The sequence below is a fragment of the Trichosurus vulpecula genome, chromosome 8 (genome assembly GCF_011100635.1).
Source record: "Trichosurus vulpecula isolate mTriVul1 chromosome 8, mTriVul1.pri, whole genome shotgun sequence".
Taxonomy (NCBI): Eukaryota; Metazoa; Chordata; class Mammalia; order Diprotodontia; family Phalangeridae; genus Trichosurus; species Trichosurus vulpecula.
Genome location: NC_050580.1, coordinates 31,193,370 through 31,215,036, shown reverse-complemented (window position 1 = coordinate 31,215,036; position 21,667 = coordinate 31,193,370). Strand labels below are relative to the sequence as shown.

The 21,667-nt window shown below is 36.6% G+C and overlaps 1 protein-coding gene and 1 pseudogene across 2 annotated transcripts in view; one reads left to right on the top strand and one right to left on the bottom strand.

Moving 5' to 3' along the window:
- The window catches only part of MYPN (myopalladin), a 137,361-nt gene that overhangs the window by 89,500 nt on the left and 26,194 nt on the right, over nt 1–21,667 (bottom strand). The window contains exons 2-3 of one of the 2 annotated variants that reach the window (XM_036736136.1): nt 18,374–18,567; nt 981–1,892 (exon numbers count right to left, since the gene is read on the bottom strand). In XM_036736136.1, coding sequence (XP_036592031.1) covers nt 981–1,888 — 908 coding nt within the window. In that variant the 5' untranslated portion in view covers nt 1,889–1,892; nt 18,374–18,567. The remainder of the gene's footprint in view (nt 1–980; nt 1,893–18,373; nt 18,568–21,667) is intronic. The other variant, XM_036736137.1, reaches the window with a different exon arrangement.
- LOC118829169 lies at nt 14,861–15,057 on the top strand (annotated as a pseudogene).

The window sequence follows — 21,667 nt, the reverse complement described above, 5'->3', positions numbered from 1 at the left end:
AATTCTTAAATGGATCATTAGAGATTGTTTTCAAGCAATCAGAAAATAAAGGGGGATATATTATAAGTTAGCAAGGGTTCATTAAGAACAAACCAGCCAGACTAACCTTATTTCCTTTTTGTCAGGATTGCTAGACTAGTAGAAATGCCCTGGAGAAAATATATTTGGACTACAGCATAGTATTTAAAAATGGTCAGACTGTATGTTTAAGTCTGATTTTAATTTAATAAAACAAATATTTATTAAGTACCTGCTAAATAGAAGACACTCCGATTTGCAATCTAATCATTAATTACCTTTCAAATTTGGCATACTACTCTTATTTCAATATTTTTATCTTTTTTAAAGCATAAATAAAAATTTACATATGTCTTTTAATTTCACAGTATGTACATATATGCATGTATACAAACACATGCACAAAGAATATTACATACTACATAAGATAAATGATAACTGTAACTATTTCAATTCTTTAAAATGCCCATTAGTTGAGAAAAAAATAGTTCCTGGTCATATATTGAGATATTTGGTGCTAAATCACCAGTTAAAGAGGTAGACCTTTAAGCTATCAGTGACAATGAAATAAAGTCAACTAAGTGTACTCTAGGAAGGTGCTTAAAAGAATGGAGGAACCTCTTTGCAAAGTAATCTAATTAGGAGTGACTGGCATTTTGCTAACCTGATGTTAAAAGTAATTCATAATAAACAAAATTTGAAAGCATGTAACAGTGATCCTTTATATTGGCTTGTAACTCAGCTACAGTATTTATTCTAACGAAGCAGCAGCCACAAATAATACAATCTTCTTTGGCTTGGACATTGATAGTAAATATGTTATCATACCTACAGGTTTTAGGTTGTGATTGTTTTATCAATAGAAATAACTCATTTTGGTTACCCAACTGCTCAAAACTCAGTCACAACAGGAACATCGGAATTGTTAGAAATGAAGTGCTAAGATGGTGGGATATTTTTACCTTACTTGAGGTGGTGGAATTCCTACTACTATACAGTCCAACTGCACTCTAGTTCCTTCTGGAACTTCTCTGCTCCGTAGCTTCTGAGTAAACCGTGGTGGTTGTCCCAGAGGCTCTTCATAGTACAAAGATGAAGGCGATGAATCCGGGGTGACATCAGTACTGGTTGTTTCATTGGTAACTCGCTCAATTTCCTGAAGTCTCTCAGCCTCCTGCTGTTCAAGGGCATGATTCACTTCATTATCTTGGGTATCCTGAGGAATGGGGATGGGAATAGAAGATCTTTCTCGTCTTTCAGACAGACCAGGAAAACTGGCACTGTTTTCCTGTGGGACTTTACTTTGAGAATCCACCTTGCTTTTGTGGTTTTTGCAGGTTCGGGGTCTGATTTTTTTAGAGCTGTGGGCTTTGAACAGAGAAGATAGCTCTTCAATGAAATCAGCAGCCTTGTTTAGGAACACCTTTTTGGACTGGGTTTCTGAAGTGTACTGTGGCTTCTTTGTCTCTTGAGTGCTTTCTTTGGAGTTGGCTTGAGTCTCAGGGTGATATTGGTAGAAGTTAGGATCAGAACTTGATTTAGTTGAATTTTTCACCTGATCAGAAGAAAGATGTTTTCTAGATTGGGAATCATCAGCTTTGCTCTCCATAGAGTCTTGATTGATAGCCAGCCTTGCCAGATTGACACTTTCATCTAATTCTTCTTGACTCAGGAAGGCAGAAAGATCTGGAAGGTCATCTTGACCAACTCCTCCTCCAGCAGCTCCACCAAGACTACCAAAATGGAAAGGATTCGGGGTAGACTCTGCCCGACTTCTCTCGATGTTTCCCCGATGCCTGGTTTCAGCTAAATAGCTTTCCCTTAGAAGCTGAGATATGGAAGTGGAAGCTTCTATGTTGTCGTCTTGCATGCTGCTAACAAAGTGAAAAAAGAAAAAGAAAAGGAAAAAAGAACAACAGGATGATTTGGGGGGAGTAGCAGGTCTATATTTAATATTACACAATGCATTCTCAAGAACATAAACCCCAAATGGGACAAATTCTTGGCCAAATAGTGATGGTACCTAATTTATATCAGAGAAAATCTAAAAGTCTAGCTCTATGATCTTATAAATTACAAAATAAATTTAAACTACATGATATTTGACTAGAATTGGGAATACAGACGTGAATTAGTCAACAAATGACAAGCATTTATTAAACACTTAATATGTGCTAGGCACTTAATATCACAGTCTCAGTATTGTGATGGTAAGACAATTATGACAGAATTATAGCGAGAACAAATGTAATTCTAACCCACACATTTACTTCAATTGTAATAGAAACTGATTGTAATTGCAGATATGGATATATGTCAAACCTGAACTGATCAGCAAATTGGATATTCAGTCTCACTCAGGGGAAGTCTATATATATAGGGATTTTTTTCTTTTGACCGGAAACAAAGTATATAAGTTTAGTTTCCTCATCAGTTCAGGGGTGGGGAACCTGTGGCCTCGAGGCCACATGTGGCCTTCTAGGTCCTTGGGTGTAGCCTTTTGACTGAGTCCAGGTTTTACAGAACAAATTCTTTTATTAAGGGGATTTGTTCTGTGAAGTTTGGATTCAGTCAAAGGGGAGCACTTGAGGACCTAGAGGGTCACATATGGCCTCAAGGCCACAGGTTCCTCACCCCTGGAATAGACATTAACACTGTGTACTTCAGATATTTGAGGATTTTTAAAATCACAAATGGAAATTGTTTCTATATGATGAGTACTAAATTTTGAATAATAAAAACTATAATGTTACAGGATTTCATTTTCCAAGTGCCGATACTAACATTGAATGTTTTTCTTTGTTGAGTACTTTCCTATATGGAAATACTTTTATACCTTCATACCTTCTTATTATAGAGGTGGAGATTACTGAAATGGAACATTGCATATAAGGTTATGCTTTTTCTGTGTTGGTTAGTTTTGCTGAATGGTTTCTCTTTTTCATTGTTTATTATAAAGAATGGGTGATTCTCCAGGAGGTTGAGGGAAAGGGATATATGGAGAAAAAAATATATGATGAGAGACTTCAGAAATCTGCTCAATGCAATGACTGGTCCTGGCTTTGGAAGACTGATGTTGAAGAATAGCTGCAGCCTCTTGGCAGATACGTAACAGACTAGCAGGTATAGAATGAGACATATAATGTCTGACATGACTAATGAGTGAATTTATTTTGCTTGAACATACACATTTGTTAAAAATGCTTTTAATTTCCAGTGGGGTGGGGCAGCATCGTGGGAGGGAGTGGGCAGGTATTGATACTGAGGTAACAGAGAAAAAGAAAGAGTGAAGGATTTTTAAAATAAAAGAAAATGGAAGCTCAGAAAGTAACAGAGAAGTAGGGCAGTTCTGATACTATTGTGTTGTGTTAAAAAAAAAACCTGCATGTAATAGAAACTCATGGCTTCACAATTGCCTTTTCTGTTCTTTGCATATTAAAATGTGAATATTTGTGTTCACAATAAAGAAAAACTTATAGAGAAAATAAATATGGGTGATATTTTAATAAATGTTTATTTTAAAACTCACAAAGATGCAGTTGTCATTCCTTACATAGATCTTACAAGGAAAGAAGAAAAGCAAACCTCCAAATTCCAAATAAAAAAGCTTTTATGTGATTTGTGATGAGACACTTACAAGTATGTCTGTGTCTGTTTAGAACATTGTCATTGCTGCTGTTGGTCCTTCATTCTTGAAGAGGACCATGACATCAGAGAGGTGGTGCCACAGCATGCAAGTGAATTGGATTTAAGTAAGGGAAGGCTGTGCTGAGTCACCAGCCTCACTTTCTCCTCCCAGATAGATTTTTTTTTAACTAGGTAAAGAGGCCGTTCTCTGACTCATTTTTTATTAAACATTAATCATTAAATGGGCTTTGCCTCTTTGACTGAGACCTGTTTAGAACATAAGATAATAAATATAGGAATTGTTTTTTTAAATGTGGTATATTTAGAGTACTGAGACTGATTTTAATTTACATGTGCTTTACTATTTCCAAATCACTAGCCTCAAAACAACCTTGTAAGGTAAGTATTGTAAGTATTATCACAATTTCCATTTACAGCCTTGGCTAGGTCAAGTAACTTTGGAAGTCAAACAGTTGTTTGAGTTGCACACCTGGGCCTAGAACCACCCCCCCCCTTTTTTTTTTACAATTTTAACAACATTCCTTATTTATACAAACCATTACATTTCCCTCTCCTGAATGCAGAGTAAAATGAGATTCTTCCCTCATTTATTAACAAACTTGTCCATTGTAGTAGCAATTTAGATTTGAAGATCTTTCCCAACCATTAGTAGGCCTGTTTGTCACAGGAAGCCTAAGTCACAGGAGCTTCCTGACAGGAAAAGGAAGTTATATCACAGAAAAATGCATAGAGAGAGAGAGAGAGCAGTTAGGGCTGCTAATGGCCACCCTCGTGATGGTTAGAACTGAACAGGCTGACTTAGCTGTACTGTGATTTTGTTTTGGGGAAGACTCTAGCAAGGGGTTGGAGAGGTTTTGGGATGACCAGGCTCCAGGCTGTGATATGGTGTTTTAAGTTCCTTGCTGTTATGATAAAGTGGGCTAACTGGCTGTGGTAGTGGAGCATTTGGTTATGGGATATAGTTCTCTGGTGTCTGAATAAAGTTATACTTCTTCTACCTTCTTTATGGAGAGGCTCTTAGATTTTGCGATACAGAACTACATAGGCATATACACAATTATTGTTGATGTTGTTTTTATTGCCTTACCGATACATCTATATAATCCATTAATGAGTAAATGGTACCAGACTACATTTGTTCACCTGTCATACTGCAGTTGGACTGGGGTCACTATTACTATTTTTTGGACAAAATAAAATTGAAGTGTCCTGACTCTTAATCCAATAGTTTTTCCACCATACCAGTATGCAAACAAAAGTACACAAAATTATTCTGGCATTATCTTCCAAACTCTTTTGTGAAGTACACCAGAAAAGCAGAGTTTGCCACTTTGCAAATTAGTTTCCTTTAAGGAAAATACTAGATGCCTATGACAGTAGTACCTAGGAAGCTTAGGGGAAACAGCAAGGTGGGGCCAGTCATAAGTGATGGGAGTCAAAAGGACATTAGCACAATAACTCCATACAAAGTCAAAATGGAATCATATCTGTTTGGTTGCCCAGTTCCTTGAACTCTTGGATTTAAGTTGGCAGTATTTTGCTTGCTTGGTCCCTTGGATTCTGATACTGTCACGCTTCTAAAATATAATTCTGGAACAAGCATCTGGTCTCTAATCCTTGATTGACTGTTTACTTAACCTCAAACCACCCCCTAATTGTTCCTGGCCCCTCCCTATTCTTCTAGGTTGCTGTTACTCAGATCAGGTCATCCCACTGGCAGTGAAGCCCAAGCCAGAGAGGGCCCTTCTCGGTGACTGTTCCTGGTTTTGCCCCTGGCTAGAACCTCAGCAAACAATATAATCAGTGTAATTATTTTGTTATAGGTTGCAACTGAAAAAAATAAAACAAATATGCTCACCTTGATCATCTCAACTTATTTATTCGGACCGATGTGGGACTATCGCCAAAACTCAAGTACATGCCCTTTTTTTTTGAGGGGGCAAGGCAGGGCAATAGGGTTAAGTGACTTGCCCAAGGTCACACAGCGAGGAAGTGTGTCAAATCTCTGAGGCCGGACTTGAACTCAGGTCCTTCTGACTCCCTCTCCTGAATGTAGACTGTGCCACCTAGCTGTCCCTCAACATTCTTAAAGAATGAAGATTTGCCCCCTGAACTTACCGGTTTTGGAGGAGCCCCAAAATATTATGAACAATAATAGCAGGATCGGTGTTTACTGCCTTGGGAGGTGACTATTTTGGAGGTGACAACACTTGTTTGGTTGCATAAGTTTGGGCATATTTACTTTAAAATGAGCCACATTTCTTCCACACTTTTATCTTGCAGAGTATTAGATAGTATACTATTGTATTATATTATATTACATTGTATTGTATATTCTATTCTATTATTATACCTAACAATAGCATGTGATTATATCATCCTTTAGCATTATTAAAAGGCCTTCCTCACAGACTTCAGAGGTGGGTAGGGAACCCATTATTCCCATTTTTTGGATCAGTAAACTGAGGTGTGAAGAAGTGAAATGATTTGCCCAAGGCCTTCCAGTGAGTGGCCAAGCTAGGACTCACGCCCAGGTCTTCTGACTCCAAGACCAATCCTCCCGTCATTTCTTCCTATTATCATCTACCTCTCCCACCCCCTTTCTCCTCCACTTCTAGCAAGATTAAATGTCAATCCTACTTTAAGTCTTGTTTGAGATAGATGGGTTAAAGACTAAGTATAATAGGGTGAAAAAGAGTAGGGGACCAAGAGCCAGAAAAATTGGGTTTTTGTACATTAGATAAGTAATTTAGTTCCTCTGGGTCTCAGTTTCTTCACTAGTAAAATAAATGGTTTGTATTGGATGATTTCTAAGATCCCTTCTAGTTCTCAAGCTATAATATAAATTTGCATTAAAAGCCACATTTTATTTGTTAAACATATTATAATAATTGACTCTTGGTAGACATGGTATCTGTTGATGTGGCAGGTATGTAGAAGCACCATATTTTAAATATGATGATAATAATACAAGTTAAGTCTATGGACCCACAAAGTTTTCCTTCCATTCTCCCCCTACCCTCACCCTCCATGTAAATACGCATTTTCCTTTCTTGGTTGTCATTGTGCCGCACCTCTAACTCTAAGGGTCACTGACTATAAGGGTTAGTCACTGGATATGTGTGTAAAAGTAAGGCTAACATAGGTTAAGTTTATCATGCCCCAATTTAGCCTAATAGAGTTAGAGCTAGAAGAGACCTCGGGACACATCTGATCTAAGCCATCTTTCAGCAGATGAGGAGAATAAGGCCCAGGAAAAGGTTAAGGACCTTGCCCAGGGTCATACAGGTACAATAAGGGGTAGACCTGGGATTGAAACTTAGGTAGGTCTTTAGACTTGGAATCCAGGACTTTTTCTGTTGGATTATGTTGCCTTCTGATCCCACAGCTCCTGACACAAGAACATCTGAGTGAGTAGGAAAGGGCAGTGAAGGTCTCATCAAGGACACAGTTATTACTGTCCTTCTGATAGTTTTCATCATGAAACCCTTTAGTGTTCTTTGTGCCTAAGACTTTTGGCAGCATACAGCATGGCCTGACACATAAGGCACAAGGAACCCAAACATACCCAGGGAAAGCCACCCAGGAATACAAGACCCCTCCAACAGCAATACTATTCCACCATGAAGAGGTGTCACCTAACTCTTGTTCCCTCATTACGCCCTGGAAGGACCATCTTGGGAGGCATGATAGAGCAGAGTGGACCCAGCCAAAAGGTCTTATTCCTCTTTGCTTTTTGTGCTAATTTCAGTCAGCTACAGCCTGGGAGAAAATCTAGAACCTTCATCAAAACTACTTTTAGCAGTAGCTTTTTCACCCTCATAGCTCAGATATCTTACCTTCTTAATTGTGGTGATTGTTTCCTTAAAAAATTACGGGAGTAATTTTTATTTGTACTTCTATTGTCTCTATAAAGGATGCTTTTTCTTAAAAGAGCTTATAAATGCTTTGCAAACATTAATTCTTTTAGTATATCCCTGAAATAAATTTCTTACCTTGCTATGTACAAGAGTTCACCCTACTCTAGTGACTTAAGTCCTTTCAAACTCAGGCTTGACATACATTCTACAGAGGTACCCACTGCATGCAGGGCAGAAATTCTGAATTTCTAATTCAGAAAATAATGCAATGATTTTAGTTTTAAAGCTATTTTGTTAAGAGTTTCTGATAGTATAAATCAAATTTACAATCCAGTCATTTTAGGGAAGTTTATTGATAGCTGTTTTCTTTTATGTACTTAACGGATCTTTGAATTTTCTTGATTTTGGGAAATGAATTTACATTTATCGTGATACAGTAGAGAAGCATTATACTAGCAATTAGGAATCGAATTCTGGTTGTGTACAAACTGGCACAGTGACTTTGTTGGACTCGCTACTTTTTGGGGCCCTCAAGTGCCTGTACTGTAAGATGAGGAGATTAAGCTAAATGATTTGTGGGGTCTTTTCAAACCCCAAGACTCCATGACTAGGTTGTTCCTGTCCCTTCTCCTTTCACTCTTTTGGCAGTCACACCATAAAAACCTCTCCACACTAGGCTGCTTTTTTGGGGGCAATTTGCCAGATTCCTAGAAGGTCGTAGAGGGCTGGCCTACATATGGGTCTGCACATATTGGTTGCTTTTAGATATGATTCAAAGGGTGCCAAGTGGCTCACCTATCTCTTACTGTTTCCTCCATCAGGAGGAATGCCTGCCAATGCCTGAAATTCCCACCATTAGAATCACTATTCAGGCCAATGAACTGTCTTCAGAAAGCCCTATTAAAATGAAAATGTATTACTTAAGATATGTATAACACATTAACTCATTAGCATCCCTGGTCATATGACACTAATAATAACCCAATAGGTGCATTTATGTGTCGCCTTTGCTATGGACAAGGCCCTAGACTAAGAACTTTACCATTATTATTTCATTTGATCCTCACAAGAACCCTAGGAGTAGGTACTATTATTATCATCCCCATTTTACAGATGAGGAAATTGAGAAGGTGGTTGAGTGACCAAGTGACCAAGGTCACACAGTAAGTGGCTGAAGACAAATTTGAACTCAGGTCTTTCGGACTCCAGACCCAGTTCTCTATCCTCTGAACTGGATGATCAGTTTTGGTCACACAGATGACAGGGCCCTAAGGCAATGAAAATTTTAAAAGGCAAACTTTGATAAGGCTAAGTAGGAAGAAAATAATTGCTCATGTTTATATGGAACGTTTTACCATTTACAAAATGATTTCTTCCCATCAACCCTGTGAGGCAGGGAGTTCAAGTATTAACATGACTTGTCCAGGCTCACACCTAGTAAGTGTGTGAGGCTGGATTTGAACTCAAGATGAGTCTTGCTGACTCCAAGCCCAGCTCTCTATCCACTGGGCCACCTAGCTGCCTTGCCTCTTTGTGTATAATGTGATTTAATTCTGGTGATATAGGGCTGGGGGAGGAAGACTCTTTTATTGTAATCATTAAATAGTTGCTCTTTCCATCAGGCCAAGATGTGGCTCTCTGCAACTCCTACACACTGATCCCAGATCTGCTCTTTGGAACCAGGTGGAATAAGTCTAATCTCTCTTCTACATGATATCCCTTCATATACTTGAAAAGAGTCACAATTTTCTCCGTTTCCTCTTTTCACAGCCAATAGTGATCAATAAAGCAGATTAAAAACATAAAAATGACTGTCAGCCCTTCCATGAAGATGCAAAAAATCGTGCTAAATATAATACCATTTTCAGGCTCTTAGAAATAATAATTAAATTTGTAGTTTGTATGTGACTGAAAGAATTGAATTAAATCTGTAATGATATTCTCATTATAAATAAAACTCTAAGACTCGAAGAACTTCCAGCTAAATGCAAGGATGGCTCACAATTTCTCCTCCTAAGTGGATAAAAAACTAGGGAGAGTGCTTTCAATATATGCCTATGGTCATCTCACCTCGGCAAGAGGACCACCATGAACGTGGTTGCAGCTTAAGCACCAATATCTGTCGTGGCAGGATGAAGAAGCAGTGAAATTCTACAAAAAGTCTGACAAGAATTTTCAGACTTTGATATCTCAATATCCAGGGCCTTCGATGTGAAGATGAGTACAAGGAGAGAGCACAGTACAAAGAGACATGGTACAAGAAATGACAGAGGGCAAAGGCTTGCAGGGAACTCAGAAGCCTCATACTTGTATATCAAGAATATTTTCTCCAAGTAGAGAGTCAGGAGACACTAGATATGTGGAGAGCTGAATAACATGATAAAAATGTAAATTGACTGTGTCTTAACAAACAGGAAACAACTGATGCGAGTGAATCCACAGTTGGTGTGTAGAAGGATATTTACTGTTACAGGAAAGGTTAAAATGTAACGGCAGAGCAAAGAATAAAATCAACACTAAATTAAAACATTGTATGTAATTACAACAGCTCCAACCAAACTTTTTTAACTAAGTTGCCAGCTCTGAAAAATGGGAAATGGATAGTCTCTATTGCCATTTCTCAGAGACTGAACTGATACAAAACAATCACTATAGCAAGATATAGTATAAAGAGTATAAAAATACCTTAACCTAGAAATACTTGATCGCCTTGAAAAATGGATAAACTTCAGGGTGAAATAAGTTTACACTACCAACTCATTTGTGAACTTTATGGAAGATTATTAGCAATATTGTCTGATAAAAAAGCGAAAAGCAGTTGAGAGGAAGCTTGTTTGACCCAAATCACTCGGATCCCAAGAGTTTTCAGCAGTGAAACTGAAAAGACAGAAAATAGATATGAAATGGAACAGATAGGCCCTCATGTCTAGAGAGATCTATTCTGATTATCAACAACAGTGGAACCACCATGTTTGGACTATAACATCTTATAGGTTATATGAAGAAATAGAAATGACACACAGAAAAATGAAAGTGGAAGGGAAAGTAGCTGGACGTGCCTGACCAAATATATACAGAGAAAATCCAAGTTGAAGATGGCACAATTTTAACACTAATCAACGATTAATTTTCAAGATGTCTGAAAAAAGAGAAATTTTCAAAAGAATGGACAAGAACACAGAAAATATTATTTTTTTAAAGGTGACTGAGAAGAGAACAACTACTGACTTTCTTTGGAGATAGGAAATAACCTTGTGATTTTATTGGCATAGGGAATTCTCGAATAAAGAAATCACCTCTACTAATACAAGTCAGTACCTTCTCTGCAATCGTAGGTGTTTCCTAGAGCTCTGACAGGTTAATTGACAGGCCCAGGGTCACAGAGCTAGGATATATCCAAGGCAGGACTGGAACCTACATCTTTCAGACCAGCTCTTCTACTGAGCTCCTCTGCTTCTATTACTATCTTATTTTTAGAAAAATTTCCTGAAGATACGCTTGATGAAAATATGACAAGGGAACAGGCAGGGTTTTGCAATTTCCTATAGCAGACCTCTTCATAGTTACAGCTTTGATTGAAAAGGGTAGAGGATATACCATTCTCCTGTATTCTCTTGACATAGAGCTTTAAATGCATTCTCTCCCTGATCATATAAGATCCCTTGAGAGAAGCAAGAGACAAACTTGGTGAACATTCTTCTGATTATGAAGGATGTCCTGCTCAAAGTTCAAATGGAAAGATTCCCTGGAGATGACTGAGCTTCTTCAGATGCTCCTCTCTGTGGATAACATTGAGCCTCCAAACAGAGTGGGTCCTCATCAGTGAGATCTGTGGCTACTCCAAGAGTACCAATACACACTATATCTAGTAGAGTAAGGATGCATATTGTCCAAATATGCAAACATGCAGTTACCTGGCAAGCCCTCTGAGTCAGAACTACATTTTTTTTGGACAGGCATTTGCAGTTAGGCAATGAGTTAGGCGCAGAATTGAACAGAAGGTGAAGAAGATCACATCTGAGAAACTGCATGATACTTTAAATAATTCCAAGCAGCTCCATGCTGCCAAAGCAATTTTTTTTTGTAGCAGTAATACCTTCTTGGTGATGGTATACAGCTACAAATCATGAGACAACCATCTCATTGATTCATTCGTTCAACAAGCATTTATCTCAGAAGAGTCATAATTGTAGGTTATACAAAAGGTAATGCAAGGACATATGATAGGCATTAGTATGTTACATCCTGCTACCAAATATGAATTAAGTTCAAGAAGGGATATAGAATATATAGTGAAGGATGCTCAATGGGAGATTTGTGGAAAAACAGGGACAATGATTAGGAGGAGGATGCAGAGACGGATTGTAATTGCTCTGGTGGAAGAAGTATCCGTGTTGATACAATCAAAACTTCACTGAATTAGCAAATTTAGTTACCTATCTTTCCTTGCTGACTACCTCTAAGTACCTCTTTTTAGTCATGCTTCTTTAGAAAAGAATATGTGACCAGGGAGCTGGTTGAAAATGTATGTACTTTGTTTGGGGCAAACTTCACAAGTTACATGAATACATGAATATTTTTTTCTAGGCCCTTGATCCATTTTGCTTTTACTTTTAATTTTTAGACATGGCCCAAACTTCTAAAGAGACCACACTGTTAGAGATAAGGGTGATGTACAATTGTTTTTCTCTTGTGAATGTGAATGCTTAAGAAGTGGGTAGAGGGAAAAACTATCGGGAACTTGAATTGAAGTAGAAATACTACTATTTTAAATACTATTTATTTTAAAATTTATTTTTTACTTAATATAATTAATTTTATTTTAAAATTTAAAATTATTTTAAGTTATGTGGTATTTGAAGAGATAAAAATAGGAAAACGTAAGTCTAGTTACTTCCCTCTCTACAAAGAAAAAGACCTATAATGAGGTTAATTTCCTTACTTTTGAGGCCACCTGGCATAGCAGTATACAAAGAACTGGCTTTGAATATAGAAGACTCAGGTACAAGTTCTGCCTTGGACACATACTAACTGTGTGATACTGGTAAGTCACTTAACCTCTCTGTGCTCTAGGCTACTCTATCAGTCTATAAGTTGCAGAGAAGGTGACAGCCTGCCTTAGTAAAGGGAATAACTTTACTTGGAAGCTCCCTATGCCAATGAAATCACAGGCCTATTCTCAATTCTTTATGTACTTACGTAACTTCATATACATTCAAGTGAGTGCAGCCTAGTAGATAAAGTCTCTGATTTGGTCAGGACCTGGGTTCAAATGCCTCCTTAGACACTTACTACTTATTATTTAATCTACAAGATATTTAATTGTAGTTATTAATAACTACAAGTTAGTTAATCTCTTTGATCCTATGAACCCCTTTATAAAATGGGGTTATTGTATGACTTACACAAGATAATGTATGTGTATATACATATATGTATGTATATAAATATAATATAGTATATAATGTATGCATATAAAGTGTTATACAGATGTTAACTATTATTATATTCTTTGCAGCCTATAATTTGCCAAAATTTAATTACTGCTAGCAGAATAGCCTCTAGGGAAATGATAATCAATAAATTTCCATTGGCTCCATTTCTTTGAAACTTCAGTTTCTTCAGCTATAAAATCTTCAGCTAGATGGCTTCTCGTGTCCTTCCAGTTCGAGGTCCAGGAGTCTGTGACTGATTGGATCGGTCTTACTCTCTTGCATACCTCATAACTGTCCTTAGTAGATCCTTTGAAGAAACTCTTGCTGATTCAAAAATGAACCTTAGCTAATAGAAGCTTGTCCTAGACACATTGGATGCTGCTCTAAAAACAGCATTTAAATATTTATGAGGCAGGGTTTACCTTGAGAAAGGCCTACCATATTTTGTTTGAGAAGTCCTAGTCATTCGGTCAACAAGTACCTATACTGATTGAATTCAGGGTGTATAGCTCGAGAGTAATAGTCACTTGAGTTATCTAGTAATGACTTAGCAAAGTCACTTCTTTTAAGGTTATTATAATTTGAAAAGGAAAATACGGCCAAAAAGCTGATAAGTATGAAATTATATGAGCATGTTTAGATAAGGGGATTGTATCGATACACAAAAGAACTTGCAGAAAAGCGGGAATCAAATTAGTCAATGAAAGCTTCCTAAAGGGGGAAGGATATGAACTTTGAGATAAGAAAGACAGAAATATGTTTCACCAGGAAAAAGAGGGAATTTTTAATGGATTAGGTCAGACTTGGAAAGCTTCACGTGAAGAAGATGAGGACATTAGAGAAGGGAAGGCTGGCTAGTTGGAGGATGTGGCTTGGACAAATAAAAGAAAAGAGGAGGTATTAGCTGGCAGAGAATACTGAAGACCATTTGGAAGGAAATAGGGGTCCTTTTAAGATAGGGATTCTTAGCCTTTTGGGGGTTTTGTGCCATGGACCCTTTAGTGGTCTGGTGTAGCTGATAAACTCAGGAAAATATTTTTAAATACATAAAATTAAATACATGGGATTACAAAGGAAACCAATTATATTGAAATATAGTTATCAAAACACAGTGAAAACAAATGTAAAAAACCAAGTTCACAGACCTCAGGTTAAGAGATTTAAGAGATATAACTGAAAATGGTGGGCATGGAAATGATATTAGCTTCACTTTGTAGAAAAAACTGAAATCGCTGAAGGTGGACAAAAAAAATTAAACTATTCCAAGAACGAAAAGGGATTTGGTAGGGGCACAGAAAGAAACAAAGAGTTGAGGTCTCTATTACTGTTATGGAGTCCCCAGAAGTGAAACACTTAGCTTAGGAAATTTTTTAAAGAACAATATTAATTCAATTAAATTATAAAATTAGTTCAACCTCTAAAATTCAAATGAAGAACAAGACCATCTGTTTTCTTTCTTTAGTATTTTAACATGTGCCACTATTTTAGGTGATTAAAATTAACTTTAAAATATCTTGATTCTGTGGTAACATGAAAGTGATAAAGATTGGATTGGGTGGTGGTTGGAATGGGTAAGTGTCATAAAAAGATCTCAGGAAGCAAGGCCCAGTCTTCATTTATGTATTTTAAAGGAATGTAAGAAATGAAGTGCATAACAGTGTTCTGAACATGGAGTGCTTTTTAATTTGAACTGTAGCTTTGTGTATTCCAAGTTTCCTCAAACCCCCCAAGTAGATAGAAATATTGGTCTTGGAGGCAGGAGAGACCTAGATTCAAACTCTGGTTCTGATGCTTACTAATTACATGTCTTGGACAAATTATTTTACCTCTTTGATCTTCAGTTTCCTCCTTTGAAAAATGGGGATACTAATATTTACCTAATAGGGATCCCCTCCCAAAATGGCAGCCTCAAGTCGGGCACAAGTGTTAGATCTCTACCGGGTGATGCTGAGAGAGTGGCAAGTTCACCTCCTATAATTACAGAACTTATGCCATCAGAAGGAGAAGCCTTCAGAGAAAATAAGAATGTAAAGGATTTTGCACAAATACAAATGCTAGCGAATAAAGCCAAAAGAAACCTAGAAATAATTCAGTGACAGACCCTCATCAGTGAAATATACTCAGCTGACAAGCTTGCTATCAAGAATCCAAAGAAGCCCAGGACCTAATCAAGTTGGGTGGTGCTCTAGCCACAGCCATGGACCATCAGCAGCAGTCTGTGCCTAAGAACATCTCCCAGCATGCTTTCTGTTGCCTCTTATATCTGCCAATAGAAGCTGAAAAAACTGAAAAATGTTTCTAGGCTTTTCTGCCTTAGCGGTAGATGACAATTCCTAAGGGTCATGTGCTAGTCATTATAACTGGAGCTCAATGAAAATAGTCTATCATATTTTTTTCACCTTCATGTTGTATCACTTCTTATGGAGGATATTTCAAAACCGTGTTTCTTGGTTCTTTTGACAATTAAAAAAAGTATGTAAAAAAATAATTACCTAATAGGGGTGTTGGGAGGAAAACTTTGTAATCCTTAAAGCACTATGTAAATGTTTTTTTTTTTAATGGTAAAGTGATTCTAACTGAATGCACATGAATTCTATGGCCTACGATAACATGAATATTCAAGCCAAATGGGCAATCTAGAAATCTATCTAAATGCTAAAACTGAAATACCAGAAATGTATACTTTGATTTACAATCACATCATTTCACTTATACTTTTGTTCCCTTTAAGACAGATGTTTGATTTCCTATTACTTTTTAGAGTACTTTAAAACTGCATACACATAGAAGATATTTTCATCATTCTAGCTTTGTTTTCTCCTTTCTAAAGAAGAGAGAAAACCTATACAAAGATGTACAAGATGCTCTGATCCTCTTCATATAATAGCATCATGAAGGTCATTTTCATACTCATATTTTCTGTTACTACACAGAGCAACAATTTGGGAGTAAAACAAGGCTACTGTACTTTACCTAGTAGAGGTACAGACAGGCAAAATTGGGAACAGACTCTTGGTAACATAGGAATGGCGATTCTATGCCTGTCCCTTTGCTGTTCTCACAAATTTTCTAGATGGAATAAACTACTAAGGTCCCTTCAAGGTGGATCTAATTTACCCTACCCCGTATCCATACAGGTACAGTTCTGTTCCCTGGCTAATGAGAGATGTCCATTCAGATTGAATTGGAAAGATGCAAAATCATTCCATTTAGGACTCAAGAACAGGAAGAAATTAAAAGATAAATTTCAAGGGGCAGCATTGCCAAACTTTTCAAACACAACAAAGCAGAGTAGTATTATTTTGATTTTAGTTGATTATGGATTTGTTTCATAAAAGAGCATAATAAGGACCATGCTGACTTATTAAATGACACATAACACTGTTCCATGCAAGAGGAATCAATCAACATAAGAGAGATTTTTTAAAAATTCTAGCTATAAAGGAGGTGGAGATGATAGTTATTTGTAATTTTAGAATGTTCCTATGAGAAAATCACTTTTATGGCTACCTTCTGTCATAAAAACCACCTATGTAAAATAATCTCAAATGGAACATGGAAATGTTGCCTTAAAATCATCTGGTGACTTTGATGCTGAGTTGTCTTTATCATATTCATCTCCTTTACCAATACGAATGGATTTGAATGTTGATATTATGAAACGAACAAAGGAATTTATTTTCCTGGGATCAGTCTCACCAAATCTACTTGTCATGCCAGGTTGATGCGCTAAGCATATCACTCCTTCTGTGTTAAGTAATTAGTTGTTTAGCTCAGTGGTTCCAAAGTCAAATAGGAATAGATCCCTACAGGCTACATATTGACTTAGAAAATCACAAATTAAGATGATCTATGTTGTATTGCATTTTTATTTATTTTGTTAAACCTTTCCCAATGACATTTTCATCTGGTTCAGGCAGTCTGTGGGATTGAATGGACATTTCCTATCATCTGTAGGTTCTAGTCTAGAGCAATTTCACTGAATCTGCCCCTTTAAGTTACATCAGAGCAGGTGAAATAAGGTTGTATAGGGGCTTCCTAGGAATTAGAGATTGGTCTAAATACTAATACTGGTCTAATGATAATAAGAACTAACACTAATAAGAAGATCACAATGTTAAAAAAAATGTAATGAGTTCTAATTTGCACTTGCCAAAGGCTACAAGCAGAGGAAAGGGGTGGATGCAGAGTGTGACCACCTGCATGTGTCATGCTCTATTACTGTAAAGCTCTGTCATGTCTAAAATGTGATTCTTAACCCTATGGTAAGTCAGGACATTTTAAATTTCCCAAAGAAAGGCTTTTACTATTTATCAGAATCCTTGTATTATCTAGAAGAATTACAAAGCAAATAGATTGGTTTAAATATGTGTGGCATGTCATACTTTAACAACATTCTAAGACAAAAAGCAAAATGTGCTCAAAGCTTATTAACTTACAAAAAGGAAGACTGAGAAGACTTGAAATCGTAAACCTAGTTCCTTAGCTATTTTTTTCTTGCTGAAAAATGGTAGCTTCCTTAAATTAAGATGTAATTAAAATTTTATTGCTAAAGCAATTAATTTTCCTGATGGTACTAATGTGATGGTCATGTCTTAGGGCAGACAGAACTCCCTATGTGGTTTATTCTCTCTTCTGAACTCTTTATATGTTTTTAAACAATTTTAAAATCAGATACGTCCCTTGTTACTGCTTAATATTGCAATGTATTAGGCCAAACACTTGCCACTGACAGTCAAGTATCTTTCTGATGGAAATGAAAAGGCAGCAAGAGATAGAATGGAAGAAAGAACGAGCAATGCCCTTTGAGTAGGACTGCTTTCTGCAGCTGTTGTGTACATTAATCCAGGGAGCAGATCTCTCAATACTAAATTTAGCAAGACATATCCTTTTACATGATAAAAAAATTAAAATGAAAGTCTTAACTATGTAGTCATTATTTTAGGTTTACTTTTCTTTAAGAAGGAAATGGATGTGCTACTGGAATGTTGTTTTATACAATTACTTGAATAGGTGGTTGAAAAATGACTATCTAAAGAATACCAAACAGATATAGATATACACATAAATATGTACATATGCATACATAAACACCCATATAATATGGATATATGTTACCTGTAACAATTTCATTCTGATGATTTTCCCCCCTTAGGCCCCAAATAGGTACTAACTTTCAAGATGAGGTTGGGAAGGGGGTGACACCAACCCTCTCCAAACTTATTCTGAAGAACATTTGGTTTCTTTTTTGTGCTACTGTCTGTGATATAACACACCTATTTAGAAAAATATTCACTCTCGGAATCTATCTTATCAATCGTAATTAACATTCTGACATACCCCCTTCATCCACTGTCAGTGCTCTGGTGAAATGTTATCAAAACATATTTGTGAACTAAGGCCATATATTACCTTTCTTTTTTTTAATTGACCCAGATGAGAATCTCCAGTCCTGGTGTTCCACTGCGATGCCAATTATTGAGGAGAACTTGAAGATGAAACATGGGAAGTCTTCACGTCCTTGGACACAGAAAGTAGCCGTCCATAGAGAGCGAGGAGTTAACAACCTTAGTTTCAGTGAAGATGGCTGCAAGAAGCTGGACAACCTGTCACCACCGAAGCCAGAGCATTTGTCAGTTCGCAGGTCCCAAGTTATTTTGAGCTGTATAAACCATGTGCCTGTGAAACATTCCACCTGATTGGGCAGAAGAACACTGAGCAAAGGGATTCCATTGCAGATCAGCACCTATGGGCACTGAGTTTTTCTAATTGTAGAATTTCACCTAAAGATAGATGCTCAAAGAGTATATTATTAATTCATCTTTGGGACAATGCTCAAGGCATAGGCATATTACATTTTGTCAACATAGAAAGCACTTACTTAAAAACAGAAATATAAGAATATGGACTTTTGTTTGTTATCAGTTCTGTTCATAAGTTTCAGGAGTTTGACGTCTCACATTTAACCACCTATTCATTTTAAGGACCTATCAAGTTATAAACTTGCAAAGCTGATATAAGGTTGTGGCATATCACTTTATAGACAGAAATGTTAATGAGCTGTCTGAATACCAACAGGGTGAGAAAGCTGACATTAAAAGAAATAAATGAACTATCTTCCAAAAGGAAGAGAAAAGAAACCGAACTGAAAAATACAAGAATATGACAATATGAATAGTTGAGAAAAAACTGTTTTGGGCACTGTTTCAAAGCCCAAATGCTTCATGTTTTCAAATATGGGTTTGGAGTATACAGCTCTTATTCATGTCTATGAAAATCTGAGATCACATTTTAGGAAATTGCTTTAAAAGCAAAGAAAGCAGATGTCTCCTATCACATTTGTTGCCAAACCTAGTAAGAAAAAAAGCATTTACCTAGTCTAATATCCTCCCAAATACCTACTTTGTCAAAGTACAGATTCTTAGATCATATTGTTTTTATAGTTCAATGCTTCAAGTATGTGATCCTGGGGGTATGGATATTCATTCCACCAACTGAGGTCTTAGCCCCTCTACAATTTAGTCTGCCTTTTTAGTTACCCTGAAGCCACTGGTTGTCACAGACATTTCCAAAAACATAAGCCTTATGTTGCTAACTTTAGAATATATGGTTTTATAATAGATCATGGACCACAGAAACATTATTCATCTTAGCGAATGCCCAAGTTCTGGGAAATTCAGATTTAAAGACTACTGACTAGTTGACTCACCCTAAAAGAATCACCCTCTTATTGCTTTTTAGCACTAGTTTTCCTATTGAAATCAACATATTTTCTTTTGGTATAAATTTTCCAAATTTAGTAAAAGGCCTTTAATCTCTTTGAAGTTACCTTGAGATTGTTATCCCTAGAATCTTGGGTAGAAATCAAATGTTTATTTACTGAAGTTAACTACCATGATAAAAATTTTATTATAGATTTCCATGTCTACATAGGCAAAATAAAAGAGGAAGCTAAGAAAGTCATGCCTAACTATGAAGGAGGGGTTGTGTTTTGCCTCAATTATACAAATTCGTTGTCTTCATTAATTATACTATTCAGATGACCAACTTTTATTTTTTCTTAACCTCTCTTTAACATTTTACAATTTTGAAAAATCAATATATGCTTTCAGCATTTTCTAGACTTACTGGTTCTATTTTTTGTTTTTAATAGGAAGTGTGGCTTCTCGTATGGTGTCCTTTTTTTGAGGGATATGTGGGGGAGGAGCATCCCCACTTTCCCCAATTCCTGGGCATGGTGCCAATAGTTGGAGGTGCTGGTCACCATGTGCTGCCAGAGTACACAACTCTCAAAAGAGGCATATCCTAAGTCTTGGGTAGGGCCAAGGGAAGGTACTGGAGCATAGCTGGGATGATTCTCCTATTCAACAGCTATGCTATAGAAGTCTCCCTTGAAAGGACAAGCCTACTCACATACACACACTGTAAATTAGCATAGAATTTATAACAGCAGACTGTGGTGTGACAGTGATATTCTCCTTTCTGTCTGGGCATAGGATACCGAGGTGAAAACTGACCTGTGCTGCAAAAGAGAATAAAATGGATAGCATAGTGGAATTGAGGAGCAAATGTGGAAAAAGTTAAAATCATTTTAGAAATCAAGATAAGTGTTATAGAAAAAACCCCAAGAAGTACTTTTACTAATACTTACTTTTCACTATTAGGTTTTAAAATATATTACTATGCAAGAAGTTTTCTGACATAGTACCTTGAATTTTCTGAGAAAAGCTATAACGTAAATTTTAAAAATGATAAACCCAAATCATAGCAAGATGTCTTCTCAAAGAAACTGTAGATCCACATTTTAGATCACAACTTTTATCTATTATTTTCTCCTCAGAAGTGCATAATTCCTCTTGTAATTCAGTAACTCTGATACAAACATGATGCCACTGTTCTCTGCTTTCCATTTTTTATGAGGGCATAGGGATAAAAAAGGTGAATTTTAGAAATGTTTTTCTTCATTATCCCACAGGTAAAAGCAAACCTTTTTTGAGGGAGAGAGAAGCATGTGAATGCCAACCTTTGAGTGTGAGTGGGTCACACCCAGAATGATCCTGAGCTTGCCTTTCAGCTATTTTCTCAGCTACAGAAACACTTGACTTGGGTTGAGATGATCCCTAGGAATGCCAAGGAATCAGAAGATCTGTGACAAAGGAAGTTGTTGCTTGGCTGGTAAGCATTTGGAAAAATGTGCTATTAAAGTTGATTTATTTTCTGGATTTTGGTTCTTTTTGCCAATCTCTGCTGTTTCAATTTTCTAAAAGTGCTTTCCATACACAGAAGTGTTTATATGCTGAATCTGAAGTGCTCAGAGGGTTTTGTTGCCACGACTTCTAGTTCAGGGGCAAAAATGATCTCTGGGTTTTCTTTCTGTGCATTAAGGACAGGTATCTGCTTAAGCTATGTAACAGTGTTTTCTAAAATAAAATGCTCAAAGCAATTTTGTTGTTTAAATTGATAAGGGAATCTATTACTGAAAATTTTTTAAAAGAGAAAATTCCACATTACCGGTTAGTACTTGGCTTTCTAAAGTTAGGTTTCCCAGAAGTAGGTTATAGGTCTTGCAATTTGCTAAAAAACAACACATTATTTTTAAAATGTAACTAATGATGATATGATTTTATTCATTTCTTGAAACTATTCAATGTATTTAAATTATTTGGAAAAATAACGCAATAGTAGTTAGCATTTATGTAGCATTTT